General features: G+C 43.9%; 1 protein-coding gene across 1 annotated transcript in view; it reads left to right on the plus strand.

Annotated features, from left to right (window-relative positions):
* Positions 1 to 20,268, plus strand: part of MDN1 (midasin AAA ATPase 1) — a 175,544-nt gene that overhangs the window by 140,767 nt on the left and 14,509 nt on the right. The window contains exons 75-90 of the mRNA XM_008263214.4: positions 2,065 to 2,208; positions 2,660 to 2,786; positions 4,414 to 4,519; positions 5,094 to 5,209; positions 6,130 to 6,615; positions 6,886 to 7,112; positions 8,293 to 8,448; positions 8,618 to 8,787; positions 9,517 to 9,678; positions 11,759 to 11,896; positions 14,869 to 15,010; positions 16,285 to 16,460; positions 16,940 to 17,092; positions 17,600 to 17,747; positions 19,293 to 19,615; positions 19,862 to 20,047. Coding sequence (XP_008261436.2) covers positions 2,065 to 2,208; positions 2,660 to 2,786; positions 4,414 to 4,519; positions 5,094 to 5,209; positions 6,130 to 6,615; positions 6,886 to 7,112; positions 8,293 to 8,448; positions 8,618 to 8,787; positions 9,517 to 9,678; positions 11,759 to 11,896; positions 14,869 to 15,010; positions 16,285 to 16,460; positions 16,940 to 17,092; positions 17,600 to 17,747; positions 19,293 to 19,615; positions 19,862 to 20,047 — 2,960 coding nt within the window. The remainder of the gene's footprint in view (positions 1 to 2,064; positions 2,209 to 2,659; positions 2,787 to 4,413; positions 4,520 to 5,093; positions 5,210 to 6,129; positions 6,616 to 6,885; positions 7,113 to 8,292; positions 8,449 to 8,617; positions 8,788 to 9,516; positions 9,679 to 11,758; positions 11,897 to 14,868; positions 15,011 to 16,284; positions 16,461 to 16,939; positions 17,093 to 17,599; positions 17,748 to 19,292; positions 19,616 to 19,861; positions 20,048 to 20,268) is intronic.

The raw sequence follows: 20,268 nt of genomic DNA on the forward strand, positions 1-20,268 counted from the left end.
GATGACTTAGATGCAGTTCCCTGGCTCTCTTTGCTACAGAGAACCATAGCCTGTTTGTTTTCCTGTCTCCTTGTTCAGCACAGATGAGAGCCAAGATCTGCTGGGCAGTAGAACACAACAATGGCTGGGGTAGGAAATCGAGAACACAACAGAGGCCTGGCCATTGGCAGCGTCTCACCAGCCCCCTCCTGTGTACTGCTCTTCAGTGAGGGTGGCATCAGAGAGTGGCTGGTCTCCCTTAATGAGGCTGCAGTCTCACCTCAGGGAGCCCTTGCAGTCATTGCTCCAGGTGACCTGCCTCTGCGACTGCCGTAGGATGGGATGAGGGGAATCCAGGTCTCCGTGCATCTCTTGTAAGGAGACATGTTCTGTGTGGCTGCTGCTCTCCCCCAGTGTCATTATAGCAGTACACTATGCTTACTCTCTGGTGTCTGTCTGCTAGAGCTGACTTAAACATGGTATCACAGACTGGGGGATTTAAACATAAGCACTACATTGTCCTACACTTTCAGAAACCTAAATCCAAGATTGAGGTGTTGGCAGAGTTGGGTTCTTCTGAGTCCTTTTATCTTACTCACCTTTTAAGGCCCTGCCTCATTTCAGAGTCACATTCGGGGGTACCACGGGTGAGAGCTTTAGCCTGAGAGGTTATCTAGGGGAAGGGATCACTGTAGTCAGTCCATACTGTCTGTGGGAGGATGGCAGCCCCCTCATGTGACAGGTACTCATGAGAATCCAGGAAGGCAGTATGGGACATTGGGAAGAACTTGGGCTTCAGATTTTTTTTTTTTTTAAAGATGCATTTTATTTATTTGAAAGACAGAGTTACAAAGAGAGGCAGAGACAGAGAGAAAGGTCTTCCATCCGCTGGTTCACTCCCCAGATGGCTGCAACAGCTGAAGCTGGGCCGATCCGAAGCCAGGAGCCAGGAGCTTCTTCCGGGTCTTCCATGTGGATACAGGGACCCAAGGACCTGGCCCATCTTCTACTGGTTTCCCAGGCCATAGCAGAGCTGGATCAGAAGAGGAGCAGCCAGGACTCAAACTGGGGCCCATATGGGATGCTGGCGCTTCAGGCCAGGGCTTTAACCCACTGTGCCACAGCCCTGGCCGTGGCTTCAGAGTTTTGAGTTGGGTAGCCAGGACTCAAATTCTGATTTCAACTCATTGTTCAAATGAGTTCAAACACAGACTCTGTTTTTTGCACGTGGTGCGGGGCCTGAGTGTCTTCAATGAGTCTTGTACGTACTCATTGGCCGAATGCTGTGGAAGATGGCTAGACTCTCTGGGTCTCTTTGTGTGTGTACGTGTGTGTGTGTGTGTGTGTGTGAGAGAGAGAGAGAAAGGTCTTCCTTCCGTTGGTTTCTCCCCAAATGGCTACTGCGGCCGGCATACTGCGATGATCAGGAGCCAGGTGCTTCCTCCTGGTCTCCCACGTGCGTGCAGGGCTCAAGCACCTGCGCCATCCTCCACTGCCTTCCCGGGCCACAGCAGAGAGCTGGACTGGAAGAGGAATCCAGCACCCCAACTGGAACTAGAACCCAGGGTGCCAGCACAGCAGACAGAGGATTATTAGCTAAGTGAGCCGCGGCACCAGCCTCTGGGTCTCTCTTTAAAATCTGTAAAATAGAGCTACAAATAAGTGTTTCTGAAATTGAACAGATAGAGTTTTGCCAGGTACCACCTATGGTGTAGGAACTCAGTACATACTGCATTTATCAGAAATTTCTCTCCGGTTCAGTACCATACACTGCATTTACTCAGTACTCAGTAAGTGCTTTGTGCTTGGTTGATTCTTTGATTCTAAACCTCTACATAAAAAAGAACAACGACCTTTATGTGGAATGTGTATTGTCAGGAGATAGGAAGTCTTGTGTGGTCCTGTTTTTTACGTCCATGCATCTTGGCCAGTTTAGTTCAGACACTTACTGAGAATGTGCCAAATGCTAGGTACCCAGGAGAGAAAGGTTAGTGGTGCCTAGTCCTCACGGCTGCATGCTCCTTGGAATTGGGTAATGCAGACACATTAATAAGCTCATGGGGTTTTTGTGTTTTCCCCCTTCAGGTGAAGTCATTTCCTCTGTGAATGAGCTGCAGAGCTTAAGGGTTGAGGCATCCACAGAAGAGAAGCGGCGGTCAGAAGCCAAGCACATCCTCATGCAGAAGCAGAGAGCTTTATCTGACCTCTTTAAACACCTTGCCAATACGGGTAAAGTTCCACTAGGAAGAAAACCATTGTGGATTTCTGGGAGAATTCTAGATGCGGTTGAAATCTAAGAATAGTGGGAAATAGGGTGGCAGTCAGGGTTTCATAGTTCTGGTCACTTGCAGGAAAATCCCGTGATGAATCACTTATGATTCCTAATAGTTTAGTTTTGTCCATGTATTTTGTTTTGTCCCCCTGCCTGCCGGTTCCCACAAATATGGAGAGCAGTGCTGCTAAAAGCCCAATGGCTGGTGGCTCACCTGCACATCTTGTTACAGTGCGGACACAGGCTCTGTTTTGGGTAGAGTGGTACGGGGCCTGAGCGTCTTTGTTTCTGAGAAGCTGAGAATGGCAGTGCTGTTCAGAGGACTTGTCTTTAGGCCAGAGGGGTGAGAGGGTCATATTCCTTCCTACTTGAGTTTCTGTGCTAAAATGAGTTTTACTGATATCCTAGGTTTGTCATATCGCAAAGGTCTGACCTGGGCCCGCTCCAAAAATCCTCAAGAGATGCTTCATCTTCACCCATTAGATCTCCGGAGTGCGCTGTCCATAGTCAGTGGCCCTCAGGAGGCTGACTCCAGGTTTGTTTTTTGAAAAAATTACAAATGGAGCAAGCCATTTAAGCCTCATTTGCCAGAATCAGGATAGCAGTGCTTCTCCTGCCAGTGTTGTGAAGAGTAAGAAAGATAGCATTTACAGAAGTGCCTAGCTCAGCATCTGGCACCTGGGAAACATTCAGTAAGTGGTAATTTGCCCCTTGTATTTGGGTCCCCTGCTCCTGCTGGTTTTTGTTGTTCTTTGATTTTCTTGAGTAGACTTGATTTTTTTTTTAAAGATTTATTTATTTATTTGAAAGGTAGAGTTACACAGAGAGAGGAGAGGCAGAGAGAGAGAGAGAGAGAGGTCTTCTGTCGGTGATTCACTCCCCAGTTGGCCCCAACGGCCTGCGCTGCACTGATCCAAAACCAGGAGCTTCTTCCAGGGCTCCCACGTGGGGTACAGGGGCCCAAGGACTTGGGTCATCTTCTACTGCTTTCCCAGGCCACAGCAGAAAGCTGGATAGGAAGTGGAGCAGCTGGGTCTCAAACCGGCGCCCACATGGGATGCAGGCGCTTCAGGCCAGGGCATTAACCCACTGTGCCACAGCGCTGGCCCCAAGTAGACTTGATTTGATACATAGATAGACATCTGTGAAAGAATGGCCACAGTTCTAGCTGTTCCATGTGGACACACCCCTGCCTTTCTAAGCCCATGAATGTTTGAGACAGAGCGGCTCTGTGTTATTAGCCTCAGCAGGGATTGTTCTGATGATGATGACTTGCCTGAGCTGGGCACAGCACACACTTGTGTCTTGAATTCAAGGTAATATTTAAATAGGGGAATTGGGGTCCGTGTTGTGGTGCAGTGAGTTAAGCCGCCACCTGCAATGCTGGCTGCTCCACTTCTGTTGAACTCCCTGCCAATGCTCTTGGGAAAGTAGCAGAAGCTGTCCTATCTGCCTGGGTCCTGGGCCCCTGCTATCCATGTGAAAGACGCAAATGAATTGCCAGACTCTTGGCTTTGGCCTGGCTCAGCCCAGCCCCAGCCATTGGCTGCCATTTGGGGAGTAAATGGAAGATCGTTGTAGATGGAAGATCTCTCTCCCTCTCTGTGTAATTCTACCTTTCAAATAAATAAATCTTTTTTATATGTGGAATTTTACATGAACATTCTGGATTTTCAGTTTGTCAGGGAAATTTGCTAAGTGGGCCATTTGGTAAACAGTTGACTGTAGCTGAGGACTGGCTTCCTTTTGACAGGATACGTGCTAGCTGGTCTACTTGAGTCCTCAGCAACCCCTGTGGCTCCCCCCTCCCAGGTTGTGGGTAGCTCTCATTGAGATTTACCATTTTGTGCTTGGCTGTCCTTGATCATTTATGTTGTTTGGCTGCCCCTGTAAACATCAGAATTTATGATCTCTTGCATGCACTGCCAAGACTAAGAAACTCTATTATCATTTATTTCCTGGTGAGACTTCTAGTGTTACAGATCCAATACATCTTTTGTGCAAAGGACTAATGAGTATATGGCTGAATGAATCCTCGTAGAAGTAAATCTTCAGATTGTTGTCTTTTGATTCTGGCCAAATATAGCAATCTCTTGAGACTTCAGGATCTGAGGTGAAAGCTTATGGTTTTATTAAGTAAATCATGTTGGTTTCTTTTCCAGACTGCTTACAGAAATCTCATCTTCATGGGATGGGTGCCAGAAGTATTTTTATCGTTCTCTTGCACGGCATGCGAGGCTGAATGTAGCTCTAGCAGCTCCTGCCAAGGTAGGGTGATAGAGTGTGGGGATGGCAGGGCCCCAGGGAAAGCTTCAGTTCTGTTCAGCCCAGGATAGTGTTCAGTATCACTTGTCAAGTGATAGCAGCCCATGGTGGGAGTGACTTAGCTTTTTTTAGAATGTCATTAAGCTTCAAATACAAATTAATGCAATTATGTGCTAAACCAGATAGAATGTTACAATGTATTGTATTATGCACATTTGATAGTGGGACCAAATGTGTAAGAAAAATTTTATAAGAAAAACTTCAAATTGAGAATGCTATCTTCAGATCTTTTTTTTCCCTTGTGAGTTGAGGAAAGACCACTAATACCTATTTTAATGTTAAATCTTGTTCCTGTTGATTGGGGTATCAGTGCTTGGTGGAAGCTTAATTTGAAGCCCCTGTTCTATTCTAAAAGCTGAATGTGTCTCTTGTAGAGTATAGCACATCTGTAGATTGCATAAGCAAGGGATTCTTCCCCAGAAGAGTATTCCATGAACCAGCTTTCACTGTGGCACTCATGGGTGGTGTTTGCCAACCAGGCCTTCAACATGCTTTTTCTTCTTCCTTCCTTTGCCAGGAGCTGGGTATGGGCAATGTGGAGCGGTGTAAAGGGTTCTCGGCACATTTGATGAAACTACTCATTCGACAGCGTCGCTCGCTCACCACGCTGACTGAGCAGTGGATCATCCTCAGGTATCGGCTGATAAGCTTTGTTTTGGCACAGGTTGGGAAGAATTGTGTAAGGGCAGCCTAGGCTGCTGCACATGAGGAGTAGGATCTGCTCTCAATTGTGGAATGCATCTGAAGTGGAATTTCTTGGCTCTGCCCATTGGGTTTGGTCATGTGTTCATCTGCCTGCCCTGTCTTCTGGGCACACTTCTTGGGAGGAGGAAGCCTGGCGATTGAATTCAGGGCTGTCAGCCCCTGAAAGTTGCCCTAGGTGAACTGCACCTGGATCTGGAACAAGGGTATTGGTCGCTACAAGTCCTAGTGAGCCGATAGACAGGGTTGTATTCCTGGTATTGGTGTCCTGAACCCTGTAGTCCTGGAGCAGATTTGAGGGTGCTTCTGTTAGGCTTTTTGGGTCTCACAGTTGCCATTTCCTTAGCCAGACGTGGGTGCTTCTCAGTGACATCAGATCATTAAAAGATGAGGACAGTTAGGAAGGCTGCGATTATCCTTTAGTGGATTCTTAGCAAAGGCAGAGTATCCTTTTTTTCCACAGTGTATCCACTTTGAGGACAGTTAGGAAGCCTGTTGTTAGCCTTGAGAGGATTCCTAGGGGGGAGACGGTATTCTGATTCCAGCCTGGGTCTACTCTGGCTTCAGGTGTTTCCCATTTCCATTGATCAGGGTGAGTTTAGTGCTTTTACCAGATGCTAATAGTTGAAATCACTGCAGTGGTGTGGCTGCGCTGGATGTGAGGAGTCTAGTGGTCAAATGGTGAGCTGTGAATGTCTCTCCTGAGACTGAAGGATGTGTTTAAATACTTTGGGAGGCATTTAAATAGACTTTTAACCTATTGTCTAACCTAGCTGGAGAGTCTTCCCTACAAATAGAGTGAGACATGATTTAACACTTCATGGTTTTTCCCCATGGGTTTCTCTGCACAGGAACCTCCTCAGCTGTGTGCAGGAGATTCAGGGCAGGTTGACAGTGCCCCTGGTGTACCCCATGGCCTTCCCACCTCAGGATGGCATGCAGCAGTGGACAGAGCGGCTACAGCACTTGGCCATGCAGAGCCAGATCCTGCTCGAGCAGCTCTCCTGGCTCCTCCAGTGTTGTCCCAGTGTGGGACTGAGTGCAGGCCACAGTGATGTCCAGACTCAGGATCAGCCTTCTGCCTCCCACCTGGAAGGACCTGAACTCACCAAAGGACAGCTTTCTGGAGCAGTGCCACACCTCATTCCCTGCAGTCTGGGCTACCCATCCCCAGTACCTGAAAGTCGATTGCCCTCTGGTTGCCGGATGCGGAAACAGGACCAGCTTTGGCAGCAGTCTACCGTGAAGTTAGCGGAGATGCTGAAAACCATTAAAGCAATGAAAGCTGATGTCGACAAAATTAGGCAGCAGTCCTGTGAGACTCTATTTTATTCTTGGTGAGTTTGTCTGTTTCTTTATTCTTCCTTGCTGTGCTTGAGTGCTTATTCTGAGCTTAGGAATGGGGTAAAATTATGAAAAGAATTATTCTACAGTCCTCCAAAATTACTCGGTTACCTGGCACTTTTTTAGCATGTATTGCTCTAAACCTTAGATCCAATGAGTTGTGGCCAGTATATGTTAGTGATAGGATGGAGGAAAGGTGAGAGTGTGTGTATGGGTGTTTGTGTCTGCGCTTTCCTTTCAATATTGTGGCTTTTCTGTTGCAGGAAAGATTTTGAAGTTTGCTCTTCTGGGCTGAGTTGCCTGTCCCAGGTGTCAGCTCATTTGCAAGGCCTAGCGTCCTTGTTCATTCTTCCAGGGGTGGAGGGTGAGCAAAAAGGTCCACAAATGGCCTTAGTTGAAAGCCTGGAATATGTCAGAGGAGAAATCAGTAAAGGCGTGGATGACTTTACTGCTTGGAAGAAACACCTACTCGCTTCTAGCAGCCAAGGAGGTAAGGACTATTGCTGAGCAACGGAGGAAAAGCCTAGCAGAGAAGTGCTGTCTTTAAAAAAAAAAAAACAGTATATAAAGTTTATTTGAAAATCGAGAGTCACTCAAATAGAGAGATCTTCCATCTTCTGATTCACTCCCCATGTGGCCACAATGACCACAGCTGGGCCAGTCCGAAGCCAGGAGCTGCTTCTGGGTCATCCATGCAGGTGCACCTGGACCATCCTCCACTGCTTTCCCAGGCAATAGCAGATCTGGATTAGAAGAGGAGCAGCCAGGACTCGAACCAGCACCCTTATGGGTTGCCAGCACTGGAGGCTATGGCTTTAGCCACTATGCCACAGCACTGACCCCTGAAAATCAAAGTTAGAGAGAGAGAGTGAGAGCAAGCACTTCCATCTGCTGATTCACTCCCAAATGACTACAATAGCCAGAGCTGGGCCAATCCAAAGCCAGGAGCCTGGAACTGCATTGGGGTCTCCCAGGTGGGTGCAGAGACCCAAGCGGTAGGGCTGTCTTCTTTCCCAGGCACATTAGCAGGGAGCTGGATCAGAAGAAGAGCAACAGGGACTTGAACTGGCACCTGTGTGGGATGTGGGCTTTGCAGGCAGTGGCTTAATCCACTGTGTCATAATGCCGGCCTCGAGAAGTATGGTCCTACAGAAAGAAGTTGAAATGCTGCTAGAGACACCTTGTTTTGTTCTAGATGTACCTGTGTAGGCTTCTAAGGAGGGGAGTACGGTTGGAATCCATAACTCTTAATATTTTTGCCTTATTTGTTTGAGTGCCTTTCCCTTGGATGGTCATCCTGTCTCATAGTTTGTAGTGCATGTATAGGAAGGCAGAAAGGCATGCTGGCATGTTATGGTTTTCCTATAGACTTCAGAGTCTGCGACTAATAAGTGGACTAAGTTGGTGTTTATGCACACTGTGTTAATGATTAATTTTCAAAGTTTTAGCATTATTTTTAGCAAAACAGTTTTAATGCAAGATAATAAGCTTTGTCTAAGCAGGAGCTTGTCTTATCCATGTCTGTATCCAGATAGCTAGACAGAGTGGCTCACTCACCTAACAGATGGCCGTTAAAGTAACAAATGACTTCTAGAGGCACGAAAGCAAATAATTGGTGTTCTTGGTTTATATTGTTTTCATGCTTTGTTTTGTATCCTGTTGCTTACTAGGAAGCCAAACATTGGATGAAGGATTTGTGGAAGATTTTTCAGAGCAAATGGAAACTGCTATTCATGCCATCCTCTGCGCCATCCAGAACTTAGCAGAAAGAAGCAATGAAAAAGCACAGGGGAACACTGACCAAACAGGACCCCAAGAAAAGGATGGTATGTCTGAAATCAGGAAAAATTAGTTTCCTATGCAATTTAACTATGTGTGATGATTTTTTTTGATGGCTAAATAGTTCAGAACAGGTATTAGAAACAGACGATTGCATAAATAGAGATGAAAGAATTTATATTCTGTTATTCATCATGTCGTGATCTTTGAATAAAGAGGCAGCAGGCTTTGAGAGACTGCAACCAGGACATCTGACAAAACTCTTAGAGGACGACTTCTGGGGCGAAGTGAGCACTTTGCATGTGCAGAAAATCATTTCCTCCATCTCTGAGCTGTTGGAGAGGCTGAAATCTTGTGGGGAGGATGGCACAGCAGCGAAACACACGGTAATCCACTCACTGTTCCTTACAAAGGCAGGGTAAGCATTCCCTGATTCCATGTGGAGGGCCCAAGGCAGGCTAGAAGCACAAAGAATTTGTCTATTTATTCATGTTAATGTCACTGAAAAGCTTTGAAAGCTTAGCACTCACTAAGGGTTACATTTGTAAGATGCAGAGTTGCAAACATGCTATCAATGCAGAATATTTGTTAGTTTAGGGTTCTGCTGTATTACAGTCACATGCTTGCGGGAGTCTGACAGTACATGTTGTTGTTGCTATTCATGAAGCTTCATGACCATCTTCTGCAAACACTATTCCCTCCATAGTCAGCCAGCAGAGCCATAAGTTGTTTTCTCTGTCTTAAGTCCAGAGAAGCAGTTTATTTTTTAGGACCATGAATGCCATTCTGTAGCATAGATACCAGCACCAACATTGATTTCTAAGAAGGATTAATTTATAAACATTGAGTTCTTCAAAAACACATTGTTAACTAAATGAAACTTGAGTAAGAATTTAAAGTGCATTTTAATGATAGTTTATGTGATTAAGGAGATGAAATCTCAGTAACCTGTGGTGGGATTTGTGTAAACACACAGCTCACCGATAGTGAACATTACAACATTCACAAGGCACAGCCATGGCCACTGTCTAGCTCCAGAATGTTTTCATTCCTTCAAAGGATTCCAGGTACCCATTCAGCAATGTGAGTAGGCCTTTTGTTTGCTTTGAACCTAGTTCTTTAGGCAGTGCTGCTGCCTGCTGGTACGCCTGGTGCCCATGCTCTGCAGCTTCTCAGACCTTGTCCTCTTCTTCCTGACCGTGTCCTTGGCAACTCACCGAAGCACTGCGAAGCTGCTCTCTGTGCTTGCCCAGGTCTTCACAGAGCTCGCCCAGAAGGTAAGGACTGTTCACGTGGAGCACTCTGGGGCTTCTGGGACCCAAGTGTTCTGCCTCCATTCAGGTTTGGTTTGATGGACTTTTTTGTTTTGGACTATTACAAATGCCAGGAGGTGATCTTGCTACCTGTGGATTCTTAAAGGCTTTATATGGCACCCTTTTGCTAACCTAGTTTTCACTAAAGTCTCAGAGCCTGCACGTCCCTTAACTGATGAGTCCTGTTGACTCCAGAGGCTGTGCAAAGGCTGTTTTGTATTAACACACTCTTTTGTCTGTGTCTCCAATGTGAAATCTTCTTGATAACTCCTGAGCTAGATTTGTTCAATAAATCCTTAAGGCTGTTAAGTTTCTTTCAACTATTTACATGTAATTATAGTAAATAATAACAGGCTTTTAGTATGGAGGAGGGTTTTTCTTCCATAAGTTATTCATTCATTCATTCAGTCATATATTCAGTAGTATGAAGAGTGCTGTGGTTGTTCAAGGTTGTAGACACTACCCTTCAAAACCAGGGGCAGAAGTCAGTGAAATCTGATAGACTGGATGTACTCACAGAAGTACTCAGTTCTTGAACTTAGGGTTAATGCTTTAACCTTTCTGAGTCCCAGGTTGGTTGCTTGTGGAATGTCATCTACTTAGACCTTATAGTATTTTGGTGGAAACCATCCTCAACTGAATATATCTGTTTTGGTTCATTTCTTCCTCAGTAATTTAAGGTTGTCTCCAAATCTAAGTACAATACAGATGAAATTCTCTTGAGGAAAGTATGAATTTACAGATTAAAGACAGTGCCTGGAGTTCATGTCCTTGGTTATCTGAAAGAGACAGGAAAGAATACTAAGTGAAAGGCAGGTCTGGGGCCTCCCATCTAGATTGTAAATCCATGTGTCTGTTGAATAATATGGAAGTGAATGATTCCCAGGTTTGCCCCTTCTGTCTGAAGGGTACTGAGCCAGTGTTAGACCCCATCACTTCTGGGAGAAACATTATATGCGTAAGACAATGGCAGGGTAATGGGTGATAAGAGCACCTGGAGATTCAGGTCAGCTGTGTTTGTCCATTTGAGCTATTGCTCCTGTCTTGAAAGGCTCTTGGGTGATGTTGGCCTGTCAGAACTGTGTGTTTTGGAGTAGGGAGCTGGGAGCTGGCCACAGCCATGGTTCTAAAGTGTGCAGTACTGGGGGCCCAGTGGTTGAGCTGCATGTGCTGCAGTGCTGTGCTGTGCTAAGAGAATCTGAAGCTCCTTGCTTTTTGGTTTCCCTCGTATGCCTGCATTCGAAGGCAGCTCTTTCAAACAATGTAACTCAGTGGGAATAAGACCACCAAAATGTAGGTTTCAATCAATTTTCAGAGAATCAGGTTGTGTTTCTGTCCTTTCTGAGTGCTGAGGGAACTTTAAAGTAGGCTAGATACAGAGCGGAGATAATCTAGGCTGTCACTGAAGCCCTTACTGCCCAGGTAGCTGTTTGTGTATAACCAAGGTGGTGGTCATCTCAACTCCTTGTTAATTGACAGCTGTTTTTTGTTTCATTCTCAGATTGACAGATAGCTTGATAGCATGTATTTCTGCTTAAAAAATTAAAATTTCTGATTGAGAGCTGCTGTTTTCTTGTCCTTGCTTTTCTGTTTACCTCTGCCCATATAGTAGTTTTTCCTTTTTAGGCTAAATTCTGACAGGGACCAGTTTTGTTAACACTTCACTTTGTTAGTGCTGTGTCCTACTGTTCTCTCTAGAGCCCATTCTGCCCTTGCTCAATGATGTCCTGAATCCCATCCTTCTGGTGTCCTTTCTCCAAATTTTGTTTTTTGCAAAGTGATGGATACCGCACACGCCAGGGGCCTCTACAGAGACATGACCTCGTGCTAAATCAGATGTCAAGCTGTGACACCGCACATTAGCTGTTATCAGTGAGGAGGAAAAGAATGCCAGAGGTCCGCTGATGTGCTTTGGCAGATTTAAGACCCTATGCTGTTACAACAGTGAAGCATTTGTTGATGTTGCTTTTTCACTGTGGTAGGGCTGACAATCCCTTTTTGAATTGCATTTGTGCCTAACTGTTCACTCTGTTTTTTCCCCAAGGGATTTTGCTTGCCCAAAGAATTTATGGAAGATTCAGCAGGAGAGGGGGCAACTGAATTCCATGACTATGAGGGAGGTGGAATTGGAGAAGGCGAGGGCACGAAGGATGTGAGCGACCGAATAGAGAATGAAGAACAGGTCTGTGAAATGGGTACACAGATTACAGAATCTGACTTCCTTTCCCCTTTGGTTTCAATATTTAAATGACACATATACATTTAAATGACACATATACATAATTTTTTACTAGGCTAATGGTTTTCAGACAGGTCTGTGGAGTCCTAGGGACACTGAAGCTTGGGCAGTGGTTGTAAATAAAATGCCTAAAAACCACAGGAGGGAACTTTGCAACTTATTCATCGGTTATAGCTAAATTGTGGAGGGAATGATTTTTATTTTTTTTTAAATGGAAAGATGCTTGCTGATGACTCTCTACAGAGTATTTATTGGTAGTGCTTTTAAGGATTAAGAGCTTGGCTATTTTAATTGATAACTACATTTAACAGTAATGCTAGAGTTTGCTATTAATAGGTTTTGTATATCTTTAAGACATGCTAGAATTTTAAAATCTACACCCTTTTTTGGTTGGAATCAAGAATGCTTTTGAGATACTCAGAGTCTGTAGACCAAAGATGGGGAGTGTTTTTTCTGACAAGAGCCATTTGGATATTTATAATATATTCACAGGCCATGCAGAATTGCTGCCATTTGGGGAGTGAACCAACAGATAGAAAACCTTTTTCTCTGTCCCTCCCTCTAACCGTCTGTAACTCTACCTCTCAAATAAAATCTTTTAAAAAAATTACTGACTTAAAAATTAGCCTGTTATACATTTTATTGAATTTTGAGTCCTGCCTGCAGCTACTTTGGCACTGTGAGACCAAATAATTTCACGGGCAGGGTCAGACTTTCCCACTTCTGCTGCAGATTAAAAAAAAAAAAAGGGCAACACAGCAGCTTTTAAGATTTATTTATTTATTTGAAAGGCAGAGTTATAGAGAGGTTGGTGCAGAGAGAGAGAGAGAGAGAGAGAGAGAGAAAGTCTTCCATCCACTGGTCATCTGTCTGCTGGTTCACTACCCAAATGGCTGCAGCGGCCAGAGCTGGGCTGATCTGAAGCCAGGTGCTTCTTCTGGATCTTCCACGTGGGTTCAGGGACCCAAGCACTTGAGCCATCTCCTGCTTTCCCAGCAATAGCAGAGAGTTGGATTGGAAGTGGATCAGCCAGGACTCGAACCAGTGCCCATATGGGATGCCAGCACTGCAGGCAGTGGCTTTACCCGCTACACCACAGCACCGGCCTCTGTTGTGTTGCTTTTTAAAATGCCTATCTGCTGTGGTGGGCATTTGGCACAGCAGTTAAGATGCCACTTGGGGTTCTAGTATCCATAATAGAGTACCTGAGTTCAAGTCCCAGCTCTTCTTCCAATTCTAGCTTCCTGTTATTGTGCAAAATGGGAGATAGCTGGTAATGCAAGCATTTGGGTCTGTTCCGACCATGTGGGAGGTGATGGAGTTCCAAACTTCAGGTTTCAGCCTGGTCCAGCCCTTGCTGGTGTAGGCATTTGGGGGAGTGAACCAACAGATGAAAAATCCTTCTTCTCTGGCTTTCAGATGATAAAACAAATAAATAAAATGCTCATCTAAGTCTAAATTGAATCATAAACTTGTATTCAGGTTATGGTTATAGCTATTAAAAGCAAAGGAGCAAACCACTTCAAACTCTGTGTCTTAGTGGGGAAAGCAGGGAAGAAATAAACCAAAGGAGTTAGGCTAATGCTTGGATGGTGGGGCTCTGAATTTTTGTTGTTATTTTGACTTCCTTCTGTTTTTTAAATTCAACTTAACAGCATATACTGTGTTTCTAATTGAAAAAACAAAGGTGCAGTCCAAACAGAAAAGTACAGTCCAATGCAAAACACATTAAATGATGTAAAAATCCTCTAGAGCACTTTATATCTGCTAAGTTTTCAGTTATGCATATGCTTTGATACAATTTTACTTTTTTTAAAAGATTTATTTATTTATTTGAAAGGCAGAGATAGAGAGAGGGAGACAGAGAGAAAGACTGACTTTCATCCACTGGTTCACTCCCCAGATGGCTGCAATGGCTGGAGCTGGGCAAGGCCAAAGCCAGGAGCCAGGAGGTTCTTCTAGGTCTCCCACGTGGGTGCAGGGGTCCAAGTACTGGGGCTATTTTCTGCTGCTTTCCCTGGAGCATTATCCAGGAGCTGTGTTGGAAGTGGAGCAGCAGGGACTCGAACTGGCACCCATATGGAATGCTGGCACTGCAGGCTGAGGCCTATCATTCTGTGCCACAATGCCAGCCCAAACATGTTTTCTTACATATGCTAACATGTCAAAAATAAATAGGTATATGAGGTAGATGCATGTTTTTACAAGGAAGTTCCCTACAATAGTATTATTTATAATGGTGAAAGTTATGAAACAAACTATTCATCAGTAGAGAGTTATTTAAATTATAGTACCATGCATGTACAACAATACTATATATTAATTAAACAGAATCAGATAGAGTATTATGTTTCAACATGGAAATATACTTAAGACAGTTTTTAAGTTTAAAAAGAAAAGCAGATTGCATAAGAGTCTGTAAAACACAGGTTTTGAGAGGTACATATTGATAGCGAGCCCCTGTGTTACTAAGTGTATATTAGGGTATTCACATCAGCAGTGAGAATTCCTGGAAGTTTTGGAGGATGGTAGTGCTGTGAGAAACTTACTTTTACTGTTTTCCTTAAGAGTTCCTTTAATGAAATTTTATTACTTCTATATTTTTTAAAAGGGACTTTTAAATGGCTCTGGAATTTTCTTTTTTCTAACAATTTCCATGAAGAAAGCCTGAGTGAAATATATTCTCTGGCCACAAATAGAAAAAAGTGACCATTAACTCCAGAAATGGAAACAAAACTTTCACAAATTATCACACGTGACTGTCTTCTGCTAGCTTTTTTTTTTTTTTTTTTTTTTTTGCCTCATCCCAGAGATATTTTTACACCATTAAAGTTGACCTTTGTATTCTAAGCGGAATTAAACATTAGTAAAATTACAGCATTCATTTGTAATTTCTGTAATGCTTGCTGACATAGGTGGAAGATACATTTCAGAAAGGTCAAGAAAAGGACAAAGAGGATCCTGGTTCAAAATCTGACATTAAGGGCGAGGATAATGCCATTGAGATGTCAGAAGACTTTGACGGGAAGATGCATGATGGGGAGCTTGAAGAACAAGGTTTGAGATAACTATATGGTAACTTCTTGTTTGGAAAATATCAGTATTTTATAGAGAAAACTACATGTTTTCTCTATAAAAACAAGAAGCTTGTTGTAATCTTTTGAAACAACATTGGTTCCTCAGCATTAGTACAGACTGAAAGCCTCAGCCAGGAGTGTGCCATTGTCACACCCACCATGGCAGAAGTCTGCGGGCAGTTTTGGGGATACTTGACCTCTTAGTAAACCACACCATTGACTGATGTTCTAGCTGCTTTATGTGCTAGATGCAGTGGTGCGGGAGTGCCCTTTGGGGAAGCCCAAAAGAGCAAGAAGATGGTCCCTCACAGAGCTCAGCTTTCAAGGCAGATTGTTCTGGATAGCTTTTAAAAAAAATTGTGTGTGTGTCTGTGTGTCCTAATTACAAACAATAGATGTTTGTTGTAGATCATTTAGGGGGAAAATACAGGAATAAGATAGGACCTCCCTAGAGTCTCCCCACCTAAACCACCTCAAAAGTTTGGTATATTTCTTTCCATTATTGCATGTATTATATATATATATATACACACACACACACACACAAGAATCATATCCATTTTTGTAGTCTGCTTTTTTCATTTGCTGGCTTATGAACATTCATTTTGTCATTAAAATTATTTGAGAATATGATTTCTTACAGTACATCATCATTTGCCCTGTTTGTACCATAATTCATCTTTTGCCCTAAATTTCCACCCAAAACTTAATTTGAGATTGAGTATTTTATTTGAAGGGAAAACCTTGCAGAAATGAAAGCAAACTTTAGAGTAGAGGAATATATGCTTGTGTAAAAAGTGTAAGGATATAATGTTTGGTAAAGTAGACTGTGAGCAAAGGTAAAGGCAGAACAATTATGGCTAACTGGTCGAGACCTGATTTGAGATGTTGGATAAATCACAGAAGCACAGTGTGTTGGGGAAGTCCATCATTTCACAGATAAGAAGCTAGACTAATGAGTCCCATGATGACTGTTCTTCCAGCATAGAAAGCAGACATCCTTACAGCAGTTCCACCTCTTGTTTTCCTGCCTGTTCACATACTGCAGACTTGCATGTTACTCTCAACAGTTTGCAAAAACACAGTGGGGCTGCTCCAGTAGGTCTGAAGGCATGTGCCTGTAGGGAGTTCTGTAGTAATAGGCAGTAAATCCCAGATGGAATCCTTGCCAGGGAATGGGTCCATGTCTTAGACATGCAGGATTGGGTCAGTGTGGGGATCTGTCTGATCTACGTTCAGTGCCTTCCCTTTCAGAAGAGGATGATGAGAAATCAGACAGCGAGGGTGGAGACCTGGATAAACAGATGGGTGATCTCAATGGCGAGGAAGCGGACAAACTAGATGAGAGGCTTTGGGGTGATGATGATGATGAGGAAGATGAGGAAGAAGAAGACAGCAAAACCGAAGAAACAGGACCAGGAATGGATGAGGTAATTAGAAGATTTCTCCCATCCCAAAGTCCCCAGCCTGGAAGGAGGTAATCTTCCTGCCACCTTCCACTCTATTTACTGCTTATCCTGTTCCATCTATTTATCCCTCTCTTCCATCTCTCTCTTCCTTTTTTTTTTTTTTTTCCCCCGTCTCATTAATTGTATTCAGATCTGAAAGTATACCCTGACCTAAGTCATCTCATGTGTGGTGGAGATGGGAAGTTAAGAAGACTCACTGTAGATGCTCTAAGCTGATTATATCCTTGGCCACCGAATTCTCCAGCCCTGAGCTTGGGAGTCCTCCAGAGCTGGTGTCACACTGCAGCAGCACAATACAATGTGACTGCCAAGTGTTTTCATGGGACATGCTCAACAGGCAGAAATTATCCACGTCTAAGAGCTACACTGCTAGACTTAACCCATGTTGAAGCAGTTTCTTGGATTGAGTTTGATGACTTTGTTTTCTCTCTCACATTTAGGAAGATCCTGAACTTGTTGCTAAAGATGGTAACTTGGATGCTGGGAATTCGAATAAAGATAAAAACTGGCCAGATAAGAAGGAAGAAAAGGATGAAACAGAAGCTGATGATGGTGGACAAGGCCAAGAAAAAATTAATGAACAGATAGATGAGGTAATGAGGACTTGAACTGCCCTCCTGACTCAGGATTAGGGCCATAGCACTGCATAGTTTTTAGAGTGTCTCAAGACACTGATTTTACTATTTATTGATTGCTATCTTACTGACTTATACAAGGATGCACAACAGAGGCTTTTAATGGGATGTAAAACGTTGAATGATTGCTCTTTTACAAATTAGTGTGTATGCTATTTGGGCTCATGCTGTAGTTTGGAAGCTAAAACCTTTGTTCCTTTATTTTTGTCTCTTGAGTTTTTTCTTTGAGATTAAGTGACACAATGCCTCATCTCAGCAGAGAACCTGCACTGAAAATAAAATTGGAAATTCTAATGTGAAAAGTGTAAAAACATTACTTAAAATACTAATCTATGTTGGCAGTTTTAGGGAAGAGATATTATATTCTCTCTGCACTACATAAATACTCAGAACCACTTTTATACAAATTCTTTTTTATAAAAATATTTATTTTTTTCTTTCTGTTTTATCTCCATTACCTCACAGAGGGAATATGATGAGAATGAGGTAGACCCTTACCATGGTAATGAGGAAAAGCTGCCGGAACCTGAGGCCTTGGATCTTCCTGATGACCTGAACCTTGACAGTGGTGACAAGAACAGTGGTGAGGACACAGGCAGTGAAGATGGAGAAGGTGCGTCTTTCAGAAACCCCAGCAGGCCCATTAGAACTTGTTGACAATGAGCAGTAATTGATTTCTCTTCACAGAGCCCAGGGTCATGGCCAAATCAGGAATCATGGTTCAGTTAGCTTAGCCCCACCTTGAGAAGGTGTTTACTTTTCTTTTGTAGTGTTTCTTTGTGCGCATAGGCCACAGCTCATAGGCCGACAGATTCTCTCACTACTTCCACTTCCCGTGCACTATTTTGGCCCTGCTCTGCCTAGTGGGCTTCACTCTATACAGCTCTGAGCTCCTGCAGTCATTATGGGGTCCCTATAGAGTTAAAAGAATTGAAAGCTGAAAGTGTAACAAGTTATCCACCTTAAGTTCCTTAAATTATCGGAGTTCCTGGCTCCTGACTTTGGCCTGGCCCAGCCCTGGCTGTTATTGTGATTCAGGGACCAAGCCAACAGATAGATGGGAGATCTCAGTCTCTCTGAGTTTCAAATATACAGAATTTTTTAAAAAAACACTGGTCTCTCCTATCTTTAGTATAAAACTTACTGTTGGAATTTGTTGATGGCTCTTTTTCAGTGGATTAATTTTGAAGCACCATCAAAATAATTGTATTAAATATATGAGTATTGCTTTTAACAGGGTGGGCAAACTTTCTACAAAGTATCAGATAATATTTTAGGCCTTGTAGGTCCTAAGCTTTTTACTGCATATACTGAGTCCTCCTGTTGCACTGTGAAAGAAGGCAGAGGCAGCACAGAATGAGTAAGGTACAAACATAGTTAAAGAGAAGACCTACAGCGGAATTGCAATAAAAATTGACAGACACACACATGTGGAAAACCACAGCTGGCCTATGGGCCATACTTTGCCAATCCCTGGTTTAAAGAATAGTGAGAAAACACTTGCATAACTACTTCCCAGTTTAAGAAATAATAGAAAGTTTTAAAAATCTGTGTTCCCCTTTTATATATATATGTGTGTGTGTATATATATATATATATATGTGTGTGTGTGTGTGTGTATGTGTGTGTGTGTATATATACTCCACTGATTCACTCTCCAAATGGCCACAATAGCTAGGGCTGGGCCAGGCTAAAGCTAGGAGCTTCATGGGTGGCAGGGGCCATCTTCTGCCTTCGCAGGCACATTAGTAGGGAGTTGGATTGAAGCAGAGCAGCTAGGGTTCAAACCTGCACCACAACTATGGTCCTTCTGTGATAAATTTTTAAAAAAAGAAGAAAAAAATAATTTATTTGAAAGGCAGAGTTACAGAGAGAGAGACAGAGAGAACATGAGATCTTTCATCCAGTGGTTCACTCTCCACATGGCTGCAACAACCGTGTCTGGGCCAGGCAGAAGCCAAGAGCCCAGAGCTTCTTCTGAGTCTCCCACTTGGGTGCAAGTGCCCAAAGACTTGGGCTATCCTCTTTTGCTTTCCCAGGCACATTAGCTGTGACTCAAACCAGTGGCTATATGTCATACCAGCACTGCAGTCCTTGGCTTAACCCACTGTGCCACAACACCGGCCCCATGTTTCTTCTTTTTGTCATGTCTATCCAGAAGAAAATCCCTTGGAGATCAAAGAAAAACCAGTGGATATGGAAGAAGACAGTCACCAAACTGAGGAAAGAAATGGAGAGACCGAGACTGACCATGGTGAAGACCAAAGTCCTCGTGAGCCCGAGGAAGGCCCTGATGAAGATGACAAAGTGGAAGGGGAGGAGGAAATGGACACAAGTGCTGACAGCCCAGAGAGAGATACTGCTGAACAGCCCGAAGAAAACTCAGAGGGCCAGCAGCAGTCTCTGGAGGAAGAGGATGGGGAAGCCAGTGAGGAGGGTGGAGAGGATGGCCTCCCTGCTGACCAGGGTCTCCAGCCCCAGGTATGGTGGGCTTCTGGCTTTTCTTAGGTTGAAATAATAAAGAGGAGGAGGAAGCCTCTATTTCCCTAGACTCTCTTCTAGGATAGTCCATCACTGGTCGGCACTGCCAAGGCATTTTAGGTTTCTGTTTCAAGACTCCCTCTAGCTGACCGCTCTCTGCAGACTCCGTCAGTGAGGACTGGGGAGCCTGTTTGCTGCAGCACCCCCAGCCCAGAGCATTTCACACCGTGTCTGATTTCTTTGCAGAAGCAAGTTGAAGAAGAGAAGGAAGATGAGCAGGAGGAGGAGGGGTTGGACACAGAGCAGCAGGTGGCAGAGGCTCCTGAGAGGAAAGAGCATGCCTCATGCGGGCAGACGGGGGTGGAGAACATGCAAAGTGCACAGGCCGTGGAGCTGGCTGGGGCTGCGCCTGAGAAGGAGCAGGGCAAGGAGGTGAGGGCTCTCCCTGCCAAAGCCAGTCGCCTCTTACGTGGTTCCTTCTCTCTGAATTCACATTCTCATTAGAAGTAGTTGGTCTATATGTGGTTTTTGTTCTTGTTGTTTGTTGACATCTAAGATTGTCTCCTATTCTTTGAGAAAGTGATTATATACTTATTTTTGTATACTTCCAGAATATTTGTTAAAGGTTATACACATGCACACACACACCCAGC

This window comes from Oryctolagus cuniculus, chromosome 5 (genome assembly GCF_964237555.1).
Source record: "Oryctolagus cuniculus chromosome 5, mOryCun1.1, whole genome shotgun sequence".
NCBI lineage: Eukaryota > Metazoa > Chordata > Mammalia > Lagomorpha > Leporidae > Oryctolagus > Oryctolagus cuniculus.